The sequence below is a fragment of the Maniola jurtina genome, chromosome 4 (assembly GCF_905333055.1).
Source record: "Maniola jurtina chromosome 4, ilManJurt1.1, whole genome shotgun sequence".
NCBI lineage: Eukaryota > Metazoa > Arthropoda > Insecta > Lepidoptera > Nymphalidae > Maniola > Maniola jurtina.
In genome coordinates this window covers 9134255-9146311 of record NC_060032.1, presented here as the reverse complement: position 1 = coordinate 9146311, position 12057 = coordinate 9134255, and the positions used below count along the sequence as shown (strand labels likewise).

Below are 12057 nucleotides of genomic sequence, written 5' to 3'. Positions count from 1 at the left end.
CGAAGGGTTCCGTACCAACGTACAAGATATAACACTACGGTACTTTTAGGTTTTTGACGTGACAACGTCTTATAATTCGATAGAGCCGGCTGCACGCACGAAAAAACATGACTCATGCGGCGTTACCTCGCTCTGAGGCGTTCCATGTAAGGCTTGAAGTGCAAGCGAGAGCGCGGAACGAGCGACAAAGAAGCACAATCGGCCTTTGTTGTCACGTTCAACTATAGTCAGTAAACCGACTTTACAGACAACCAATTTTTTATTATTTTGTTGTTATAGCGGCAATAGAAATACATACTGAGAATTTTAACTCTACCTGTTATGGTTCATGAGATACAGACCGCTAACAGTCAGACGGATAGCAGAGGTTTAGTAATAGGGTCCTGTTGGCACTCTTCGTTCGGGTACGGAATCCTGAAAACTTTAAGCGCCAGCCACACAGGCTGCGTAAACGTAGACGTAGCGCGTACCACGCACGAAACACAGCCTAAAAATTTTACCAGCCCCCTTAGCACGGAAGTTGTGATTATTACATTGCTGCAATCACCATTTTTTGATTAGGTGAATTATGACAACTGTGTACTGTGTTTATACTGAATTAACCAAAGGTGATTGCGATCGTCACACTGTCAAGATTAATAACCGTGTAATTCACGCACGCAGGCTTGCGCACAAATGGAGCCATTACGCACGGTCGACTAGTCGATGGCAACCGTTAGAACCTGTAAATTACAGTCTGATAAGGCACTTTTGGCACTTGAGTGAGGGCGCAATTGTCGCTTTATGCAGACAGCGAACTATCAACAAGTGCATTTAGCTCTAGATGGCGGCTTTAGTTCCGATTTTGGCCACGCGCCAAAAGAGCCTTGCCTGCCTGTATGTGGAATTTCGTGCGCACAGAAACGGCGACTTCCATATAAATTACAAATTCTTAGGCTGAGATGTATGGAGCGCAGTTTGACTTTGCTCAGACTTACGACACTGTTAAAAAGAGACAGTGCTATACCGCTGGCATAAATCTGTCTCGTTTTAACTGAAACTTAAGTCTAAGCAAAGTCAAGGTGCGCTCTATAGATTTCACCCTCACGATCACCGTCGACCGAGTTGCCGGCCAACTACTAGTCGACTAGTCGACCGTGTGTCATAAACGAATGTTATAATTTCTTCCCATTCTACAAAAATGGTTGAATTCATATAAAGTACAATATTGTATGCTCATGAATAAGAATCATCACAATGTAAAAAAAATTGTTTATAAGAGTATGTTTTTTTGTAATATAGTTTGAGAGCATTTTGTACTGTTTTGTACCTTATTTTTATTATTTTTATATGAAAAGAAAATCAGCCAAATGATCATGTTTTTAAATCTTGTTTTAGGCGTTAAGTTTAACCGTTTAAGGCTCAGCATCCGTAATAAATGAAAAATGAACAATTAAAAAAACAAAATGAAAAAGTAAGTACAAAGTGCTTTGTATAAATTATTTATCTATTATGTATTTCTTGTTGTATTCAAAGAGAACCGTAAAATCACCAAATATTGTTTCATTACCTACATTAGCCTTATTAAATGCCTATACTTTTACGAAGAAGATATTTTATAGTTTTATTAACTTATTACAAATCGGAGAATATTATCTAATATACATAAATGTATAAAATATAATATTAGGTAAATATTAATGTTAAATAATCGTGTACTATAGAATGTATAAAATAAAGTTGACTAATATCTGTAAGTTCTGTTATGTAGAAATTTTTGTTTGTAATATTGTTACATTACTGCGAGGACACAAGTGGTCCAATTTTTATAATCTAACCAATAAAATATCGATGTGGTTGTATATTTACATTTTGAATAGATTGTAATCTATTTATTAAAATTCTTTCGTTGAAATGAAATAATCACCCATCATTGCCAGCTTACCCCTATCGTTTATAGGTGAATCATGTTTTGAAAAGAACGCGTTTTACCTTATGTTTGTACAAATGACTGCTCAAAAAATTCAATACTGTGAGATTTTTGTTTGGTTTCTCTCACAGATTAAAATTTTCAACTTCTGTCACAGGGTTTGACGTCATTGAAAAAGCAACATGGCAGCCATGACAATTTTAAGAGAATGGAACATTGGAACCATTAATTTAAAACTTTCATCACATTATATTAAGTATTATTTTGTTTCTTTTTTAAAACAAATATTCGCAACGTTTTATTATTTTAATTCGTTACCTGTTCAATTTAAAAGGCATAGACAAAAACAAAACTACGTATGATGCAGTAAAAATGTATTTTTTCAAACGCATAACCACAATAAAAATATACGAGTATATAACAGTATAACAAGCTTTTTAAAATTTCATATGCACATCAATATACAATAGTTATAATATTATTCTAATGCTATAATTATCTTACAATAATATTTTTATCTTTCTCTTGGAAAACAAACTTACAGGTGAATTGTCTAGTTGTTACTTACGAATGATATTAATTCGTAAGTGACAAACAGTAAGTTAACAAGTAGTAAGTTCATTAGCTTGATGCAGATGATGAAGCACAACTAAATTGCAAGTATGCAATCTTTCTCAGACCTCATCAAGACTTGTTTTTACCGAGGGTAGGTTTAGATGCAAGGTTATCATTAGAAACCAAACGCAAACGACAGATTGATGGAGAAACCTCCTGGAGAAGGCAGCCCACAAAAGGCTCCAAACAAAAGCACTCCAACATACATCGGTTGCCCGACACACATTACCAGCCCATTGCTAGCCTTGAGAGCTGTCTGTGACTTAGTTTTTTGGCTTCGGCGAATCTTGTCGTTTCGGTCACGTTATCCCTCAAAATTTCGAGCAGTCTTTCTATAGCATGCTGATAGACAAGTCAGTAGACTAGTCTCGCTACCCATGTGAACGTTTGACCGATGAAGTTTCGGGCATCATAAAGTGGAACAAAGGCAAAGATAAACGCATGTACGCAACGCATAATATGACATCTAGGTTGACACTGTTTTATTTGAAAAACTATCCCCTAATACAAATCGTATGCTTGCATTTTACAATCGATCTGCTGTCTAGATGTTCGCATAATTCATGCAAGACCGGTATGTTCCTAGATCCGACGACGGCAGTATGTCAGAATCTTAGAAAACGTCATCTAGCATAAACGTACCTTACATATGTGGGTCAAGTGTGCACGACAAAGTAGGAAGTGCTTTTTTATATTATTTACAAAGAGAAAAAATTCCCAGTAGTTCTGTCAACAGAACTGATCACCAGAATTACTTACACAATTATTACTAATTACAGAGAACAAAGGGTTGCACCGCAGCCGCTCTTGAACCTTAAAAGTAGGTATCATTAATATTATTAAAAGGAATGTATGCCCGTTATCCCTGTTAGCTGTGTTCGTTTGAAGGGGACGGCGCCACTTGAATCAAATAATTCAAAATTCTTCCTGTTGTCCTTGTACTCTGTCCTCGTTTGATATACTTAGTGAAATAAAATTAAAAATAGTTATGCCCGTTTTGATTTTTCTTAGGGAGGTCGAAATCTTCTAAGCCCCGTCTCGACTCGCTTCGTCGTCCCTTCACTCAGCTTCACCTACTCTACCTTTGTTTTACTATGTCACTTACCACCTCCCCTCTTCACTCCATTCAGGTATCACACTGTTTCATTTAGGATGTCCTTGCAAGCTTTAGGCCTCTTTACAAGTGAGTAGCATAGGCAAGACTGCGAGGATTCTTGGCAATCAGATTTTGTTCTGGGCCAACAGATTTAAAGGCAACAACGATGGATGAAAATCTTGTATGCATGTTGTCCCAGTCGGCCGGATTTCCGTAACGGGAACAAGGAGCTTTTAACCACGTCACCTCACTAAAGATAATATTTCCGTTGTCCTAAGTTTATTATTCATATTATGCATCGTTTAATTAATAATCACTAAATACTGTCATATTCTTCATAGTTGAATTCGGTCGCAACAGATGGTGCAAGTAAATCTTGTTGAGGATTCGGTCGCTTTTCGCCTTTGGACTTTTTATGCTTGTGCTTCTTCTCCGTCCTATCTGATTTGTCACTATAATCACCTTTGTCCTTATCTTTAGATTTCTTCTTTTTCTGTTTCTTTTCTACCTGTAACATGAAGGTGGATAACCAAACTTGATAAATTATTACAAACCCTGAAAATTATACATGATTCTAAAACTTTGAAGTAAAATAAAACGTAGATCACCATTGCTAAGAATAACTTTTTTTCCCAAAACATGTTTCATCCACTAGCAATAAAACTTTAACTTATGCAAGTTTTATTGCTAGTGTGGAGACTTAACTTTAAGGATAAGATTTTGACACATTAGCCTCACAGGCGAAATTAATAAATATCAATCCTAACTGTAATTTGTCTATAGATTATTTTAACCATGTTGTTATTTTTCAAATTGTATGGTCTTTTTGTTATTAACAACGTCGCTTATTAACTTATAGACAAATTTATGGATAGATTGATTTATTATTAATTCCTGCCTATGTTTAATCACTTCATCTTTTAAAATTACCTTTGTATCAGGTTCCTTAGCATTGTCAGGATCTTCACCACCTAAAAGAAATAAACACATAGAATATTCCCGTACTAAACTATACACATTTATTACAAATACGATATAAGACTTGGAGTATGAAGTAGGCTACTTTTCATCCCACAAAATTTCAAATGGGATTTTTAAAAACCTAAATCCACGCAAATGAAGTTGTGGGCATCATCTGGTTAGTAATATAAAATGTATTAAATTTACCTTCTGGAGATCTCCTAATGCTAGAATCTCCAGCCCAAAGTGGATAATCGGAGTGTATGTGAATATTTTGATCACTATGCAGTATAGATAAACCGTCACTACACTCTTCAAGGTCCTTGCTTATTGCTGCTTGCTTTGTGAACATGTTTGATAGTGTATCGTCTTTTGACCGTGTGACCTCTGCCCCTAGCCCCTCTGTGGTAGGTCTACACGGTGGGCTGCCATCTACATCGAGGTCATCTTCGTCCACTATCACTTTAGGATTCATTGTATCTTCGTCACTACAAAATAAAGTTTTTTTAAAGCTTGTATTACTATTTCATATTTATAAAATACCAGCTAATGCATAGCATGTGTTTGCCATGGCTCTTGCACTCTGCCTATTACATATGTTGATGGTATTGTCAGAATCAGAAACCTGTAAATGCTAACAATAACTTTACAAAGTTTCAACTCAATCATCAGATTGAACACATAAGTAATTAGGTTTCTTGGCTGTTGATTTATTGAAGTTCAATACGGTGACACCAAACTTCTTGATCACTGAGGTTGTAAGTTTCGCGTAAGATGAAGTTAAAGGTGTCAGCGGGATGCTGTCGTCTTTATTATACATGGACAAACACGCAGCCGATGCAGTTTCAGACCGATCAAGAAGTTTGGCGTCACATGTGTGTATTACCTACACTTAAGGCGCGATTACGCTCGCTGACTCGACCTTGCAATGGGTGGGCATATATAAGCTGATTATACACTTCGGCGGGGAGGGACAATGCACGCATAACAGACGGAAACGTTTAAGTGCGGAAACCAGCCCAGAGAGAAGAAAGAAAGAAGCTGATTACATTTAATTGGCGTACGTTTACGTACCTATCACTCTCATAGCTGTTCATCTCCTGATTGGTATTGGGTATTGGACCGAGGTCTTCCAAGAAGCTGCTGTCGAGAGTACCCGCATAAAACTCGTCCAAGGCGCCTGAAGAGCCTGACACTGACACGTTAGTCCCAGATGGCGTGCTTGGAATGCTAGAAAATAAATATATCACTGTATAAAATTTCAGTAGCACCATACAGCTTCTGGTCATGGCTCACTCTGTAAAGATGTTTGTATAATATCAACTCTTGATACAATATTTTAGTCTGTTGTAAAAACTATTTAAATAATCTCACAGTACTATTTAAAACTATAAAATTAAGTACCTGTCTTGTGGTAGTTTCGAAGGCGTCATTTCCATACTGACCGGCGGTTTAGTCTTTATTAAGTCAGGGCTCACATACTGAGTTTGTTTTACTTGAGAATATTCAATATTTTGGGGTTTGACGGAACCAGGGTTCAGAGACTGTGCTAGCTGTAAGAAAATGTTTTTGTTTTTATTTGTTGCACTTTCACGATATGTTCTGCCCTCTTTATCTCTCTTTGTACGAACGACAAGGAAAATGTTAGGAGAAAAGAAAATTCGTTGCACGCTCTGTACAAACCATGTTTGATCAAAACTCACAAAATGCTCATAAAAACTGTCTTACTGTAAAGCGAAAAGGACTATGCAATCCTAAAAAAGTGGTCAAGCGGTCCACGAACAGGTTTTTATTGAGGCATCTCTATACTCACGAGTGGGTTAACATTGGGCGGTATGATAGGCTTGCCGGCGCCTAGCACGATGCTCGGCGCGCGGTCGGTGTTGAGGCGCGGCTCCGGCTCCGCGCTTTGGCGGCGCTTGTTGGCCAAGCGGTCCACAAACAGGTTGTATTGAGACTCCTCTGAACTCTAACAAGACACATCTACTAAATAAAGTATGTAAATGAATGAAAGTAATGATTAATGAAACATCCCTGTGAATTGTGATAACATAAAAGTGTAAATGTGAGCTAAAATTCACTACAGGCCCAGGGCCAGTGCGAAGGTTGGCCGTGGTCTCAGTGTGGACAATTTTCAAAAAAAGAACAGTGCTGAATGCAACTGCAGTGTGCAACTTTACAATATAAATCTGACACATCATAAATTCAATTCCCATCCATTGGAATATTGTAGTTGCCACATTTTTATGCTGATGAAGGTACAGTATTAAATTATAATTTTTTAAATGCCAGACTCAAGACTTAAAAAGACTTTGTCGTAAAAACTGCATGATTATGCATACCTATCATTAGGTTACATCATACATTTTCACAGTCAAGCAAATAATTAATGAAAATGTATTTTAGATAATAAGATTCCATAAATACCTGAAAATCATCAAGTTCCTTTTCGATCTCCTCCATATCTATTTGGTTTCTTTGCAGTTGTTCCAACAAACTACTTTTTTGTAGTCTTAGGAATGGGACACTGAGAAACTTGTGTAGTAATCTCAAACCAAATCCATTCCTCATGGAAGATTCTGCATAACGGATTGGGGCTGTCCTTTAATAGAAAAAGTAACTAAGATGGGTACGATTATGGCATGTCAAATTCGCAATTTAGTCATATTTTATTCTATGTGGGTTACACTTTACACTTTCTAAAAGCTAATCGAAATTCCCAGCATTCTCGTGTCTCTTCAATTCCACATCATTGGCTAAGTAAATCACGCCCATCTGGTGCAACTCCGAGCCACAAAACAAAGTTGAATTGAAATATGTTTCTCAAAAATGTTAATCCAGTTATAGTGGTAAAATGTATAAGGCTCATCAGACATTATTTCAACATATTGTACCTACATTTTATTGAATAAATCATTGAATTGAATTGAATTATAATTCAATCGTTAATCTTTAATCTTACATCTTATAAATTATTAGGTGGAATTTGGGAGCACTTGTCATGTTCTATTGAAGTTTAACAAAAACAAAGGGCCGAAACAGCCACCAAGTACCAACAAAGCCACAATCATAAAAATCTAATGAGTAGCTTGGCTTATATGATGAACTAAAAGCACCCACACACATTACACACATACACACACACACACACACACACCGCTAGGATATGGAACACCCTTCCGGCGTCAGTTTTCCCTTCCACCTATAATATGGGTATTTTCAAGTCAAGAGTGAATAGCTAACTTCTAGGCAAGCGCGCTCCATCTTAGACTGCATCATCACTTGCTAGCAGGTCTGATTGCAGCCAAGCGCTAGTCTATATAATTAAAAAAAAAAAACACACACACACTAAGGGTATTGTTAAACACTACCCTTAGTTGAGTAATGAGCCACATCAATATCACCATGCAAAAGAAGATACAAAGGGCTTTCGAGACAGTCAAGCATGTAGTTTTGTATTGCTTGATCGAGCAGCTTGATGCGCCGGGCAGGCAGCTTGAGCCAGCAAATGACACTCATATCTCGAATAATGTTCAAACATTGTGTCAAGCAAAAATATAAAATCATTTTAATCGCCTTCAAGCACGTAAATGCTTGACTCCAGCAAAAATCTACATGCTTGAACATCTTAGAAGCCCTTAAATTATACACACCTAGTAGTCCTAGCATGATATAAGGCCTGATCAATGTGGTGCGAGTGCACCTGCCTATGGTGTTGCATGTCACAGTGGTTGCCTAGGATCACCACTGGCAGGTCAGCTGGGATATGACTCAATTCTTTCACTACATACTCAAAAGTCCTAAAAATATATTAATTTACATTGTATATGTATGTTATGTAAATACAGTGTACACTTTATATATGTGTACACATTCTTCGCTGATCTTCAAAATCAAAATTTATTAATTTCATATAGGACAATGCACATCTCTTATGCTATGTCTATATATGAATACAAAGTTGTGACCTCTGTACTTTATTCACATAATGGTAGGGGTTTTCTCAGGATAATAAATGCTTCCAAATCATTAATTTATCATAGACAATGTCAATTTACTTACCATGGCTTAGTAATATCCATCATCAGAATGACACCAGTCGCATTTTTATATACATCTAAAAATGTTGCATCTAAAACTGGAATTTCAGATTCCTCCTCAGGCACTGTAGGTGCTGACTGATTTTCTAGTTTTAATCCATGAAGTGGCTTCTTTTTTGTGCGGCCTTTGTCTACTACCTCCCATACTTCTACCTATAATAATTTTCATGAGTTTAATACAAATAATTGGCAAGAATTCTTAGCCATTGTGCATTGTTGAATCAACACTCTAGTATTGCAGGAAATGTGCATATTGTTTTGGTGTCATTGTGTGATGCTGAGTGGTATTGATCTGTTTTGCTTGCTTGCTTTTTCCTGCATATATAAATGGCCTCAAAAGATTAGTAAGGTCCTCAGGGTTCTCAGTTAAGCTCAATGGATCATTAAGACTACCTCTCAAAAATAAAGTTAGCCAGTAAAAGCAAAACTTACATATAACTACTTAATTTGTTCATAAGTATATAAACAGTAAACTCTTCTTACTTTCACAATAAAATCTGTGTTTTTGTATGCCCAATGTATTGGTGCAACTTGTATTTGTTCAGTGGGCACATACTCCTCAGTAAATGCTCCTCCTTGTAGACGCTGTAACAGACATGACTTGCCAACATTTCTGTCTCCTTTGATTAATATCTTCACTAAAAGATAGAGAACCCATATGTTACTTGGAAGAAATAATAAGGATCCTTCAATACTATTAGCATATAAAGCTTATTAACAGGGATATGATTAAAAGTACAAGAACATAATTTGAATATTTACTATTGAAATGTACGCCTCTAGAAAACTTTTTCTGCAAAGACGACGACATTGGCATTGGAGCTGTGCATCGATCATCTCCGCTTCTTGTTAATTTCTTTAATGCAGAAAACATTTTTGCTAGTTAAAACAAATCATGTAACAACAAAAATATAAATTTCAATTCATTCGAATTCAAAGTCGTAAAAGTCGATTCAAATTACTGAAAGAATTTTTGAAAGTGAAGGACCGAATCGATGACAGCTTGAGTCAGTGCGACAGCCGACAAGGATCTTTTGACGCGTGGCAAAAATCGAAACTAACGCCGCCACATATAAACGCTGTATGTGGTGTTGCTAAGTAAATAATCTGAAATTCACTATTTTTTTTTTAATATTCAAGCCATTCTATACACATAAACATCACGAGATTTCCTGACTAAAGATGTATCATAAATGTGTGTCTGCCTCTTGTAGCTATATTTAGCTATTGCTTAATTGAGTTTATGAGCAGGTAAACATGATAGGTTGCAAGTCCATGGCCTCGGTGCTTTTTATTATTCTATTTTGGTACGGAAACAGGGATGGCTTTCCCAATTTCTCTTTCAGTTAAAATTATAATATAAAACTTACTCGATTTTCAATATATTCCCTAAACTTGAGAAGATTTTATTTACTGGCAGTCTTTGTTCTATAAATACGCCAAACTGTCAATGTCATTCAAGTGTCAACGTTGACACAGGGTCAAAAGAGCTAGTACTTAGAACCCAGAGCCGTAAAACAAGTTAAAAAAAAATTGAGTAACACATTTTTTAAATTGCCTTTCCGACTCCGAGTTCTAGTCTTTTGAACGTAGCTCAGATATGGCTCAATCTTTTAGGGCTCCGTACCCATGCAGTACCCGAGGGGTTACTACTGGACTCTATTACTAAGACTCCGCCGTCAAGTCAGATGGCTGAACAGGCATGAACTGTAATAGGTCGGAGTTGATCACAAAATGTGTATAACTACTGCCGCATATAATAACAAATAATAAGATTTTCAAATATAACTATTGCCGCTATAATAACAAATAATAAGAATTTTAAAATCCATCCGGGAGTCATTCTCAGCGCATATTAAGAAGCTCCGGGAACTCACACTGACATGCGCCAGTGCCTTTTGTGCGACACTCATTGGGTTCATCCTAGTTCATGAACATTACTGTTTCACAGAAGGAGACCACTGACCTCCATGTTGCACTGTCCTTCTCCAACATTATCACTATGGCAGCAGGTGGCGAGAGGTCTCTCGCTACGTAGCTGTTCAAGATGCGGCGCTCATGTTCCCAGGCAGGGCACTTCGAGTGTGCTGTGCAGAGCCCCGACCCTCTTCATGATGATGACACTGCGGTATCACCTCGCGACCGATACAGCTCACTGACAGCAAGACTGATGGACAGCAGAGGCTTAGTAATAGGGTCCCGTTACTACCCTTCGTAATGGAACACAATATCAGGAATTTCACTTCATTAAATGAAAAAAAATCTGTTATGGTAATAATTAATATTCAACAAATAAGAATAATTTAATATAAATATTTACAATTTGTAAGACAAGAAGTAATAACAGAACTACTTAGGACTAGTATGAAGTAGGTGAAATCATTTTAGTCCCATTTTGATTTCTTCTTTTCAAATATTTCTTTTCCATCCTTATCTATAGCTGAATAATAGCCCATCGATTCATATTTCTGTCTCATGTAAGCAATATATCCCAATGCAATACCAAAACATGTGAGGCCGATGCTCATTATCACAATATTCTGAAAAAATATTGAGTAAAATGTTTAATAATAAATTATGTTATAAATACTATAAGAATTCCATACACGTTCAGTTGAAGCAGTTGATCTTTGAACAAACTACATGGACTATCCTGACAGTCTGTTATTACTAATATAATTCAATATTGCAGTCACGTAAAGCTTTCAAGACTAATTTTCTGCTTCAAACTGTCCGAGTATGGTCAAACTTAGAAGAAAAATTATTTACACACCGGTTTTGCGTATAATTCAAAGTTGACCACTCTAAATGCTGTAGTTGATCTCATTGAGCGGATTCCATCACCAGGTTTTTCGTTGCCTTTACTACTAGTTTTTTTGCTATTATTGCTAGACATTTTCAGTATACTCTAGGGTACTCTAGGTTTTTACTTTTTATGGTTTAAATATCTTAAACGAAATCACTTTTATTATTATTTATCAATAAAATAGGATAACTAAGAACGTCACACTAAATTGAAAACAAAATACATAGTTATCCCAATCTTTCATCTTAGTTCTTACTTTTGTTTATAATTTATATAAGCCGAGGAAGTCAAAGAACATAATATTAATATTATTTACTCTAGGGAGATTTAAGCTTATTATCCAATGTTTGTACCTAAAAATATCACATTATAAAAAACATAACTCTTTCTTTCTGATTTACCTAACCATACCTAACCTCTTAACAATCACAGAGTACATTGGTTTGGTATAAAATCACAATCAAAGAGTATGTAACCCGCCTAGGGTAATGTAGGCCAATGTTCTGTGTTATGGAATCACTAACAATATTAGGGCCTTAAAGGACTGGTATCCAGGGCCGTAAAATAAATT

The 12057-nt window shown here is 36.4% G+C and overlaps 2 protein-coding genes across 6 annotated transcripts; both read right to left on the bottom strand.

Moving 5' to 3' along the window:
- Positions 1–2333: 2333 nt before the first annotated feature.
- LOC123864466 (rab-like protein 6) lies at positions 2334–9700 on the bottom strand. 3 transcript variants are annotated; one of them, XM_045904929.1, is made up of 11 exons: positions 9443–9700; positions 9164–9265; positions 8643–8833; positions 8234–8380; positions 7008–7182; positions 6394–6549; positions 5985–6133; positions 5655–5810; positions 4788–5068; positions 4551–4591; positions 2334–4128 (listed from the first exon to the last, which is right to left on the bottom strand). In XM_045904929.1, exons 1-11 carry the CDS (start codon positions 9515–9517, stop codon positions 3937–3939), a joined length of 1665 nt encoding a protein of 554 aa, XP_045760885.1. In that variant the 5' UTR covers positions 9518–9700; the 3' UTR covers positions 2334–3936. The 3 variants fall into 3 exon arrangements, with proteins under 3 accessions (XP_045760885.1, XP_045760886.1, XP_045760884.1); XM_045904930.1 differs by lacking the exon at positions 9443–9700 and adding an exon at positions 9346–9399; XM_045904928.1 differs by having other exon boundaries at positions 2335–4128; positions 9164–9318; positions 9443–9699.
- Positions 9701–10944: 1244 nt separating this feature from the next.
- On the bottom strand, positions 10945–11922 carry LOC123864495 (small integral membrane protein 8). Of its 3 annotated transcripts, none has more exons than XM_045904978.1 (3): positions 11710–11922; positions 11454–11628; positions 10945–11220 (listed from the first exon to the last, which is right to left on the bottom strand). In XM_045904978.1, exons 2-3 carry the CDS (start codon positions 11574–11576, stop codon positions 11065–11067), a joined length of 279 nt encoding a protein of 92 aa, XP_045760934.1. In that variant the 5' UTR covers positions 11577–11628; positions 11710–11922; the 3' UTR covers positions 10945–11064. The 3 variants fall into 3 exon arrangements, with proteins under 3 accessions (XP_045760934.1, XP_045760933.1, XP_045760936.1); XM_045904977.1 differs by having other exon boundaries at positions 11743–11922; XM_045904980.1 differs by having other exon boundaries at positions 11840–11913.
- Positions 11923–12057: the final 135 nt, after the last annotated feature.

Bases quoted from the DNA above. Each gene is read 5' to 3' on its own strand.
- LOC123864466 (XM_045904928.1), bottom strand. From the start codon at position 9,554: ATGTTTTCTGCATTAAAGAAATTAACAAGAAGCGGAGATGATCGATGC. The intron at 9,319-9,442 runs GTAAATATTCAA...TCTATCTTTTAG, and splicing joins TAGAGGCGTACATTTCAATA to TGAAGATATTAATCAAAGGA. The intron at 4,592-4,787 runs GTAAATTTAATA...TATTTCTTTTAG, and splicing joins CATTAGGAGATCTCCAGAAG to GTGGTGAAGATCCTGACAAT.
- LOC123864495 (XM_045904978.1), bottom strand. From the start codon at position 11,576: ATGTCTAGCAATAATAGCAAAAAAACTAGTAGTAAAGGCAACGAAAAA. The intron at 11,221-11,453 runs GTGTGTAAATAA...ATATTTTTTCAG, and splicing joins TTGAATTATACGCAAAACCG to AATATTGTGATAATGAGCAT.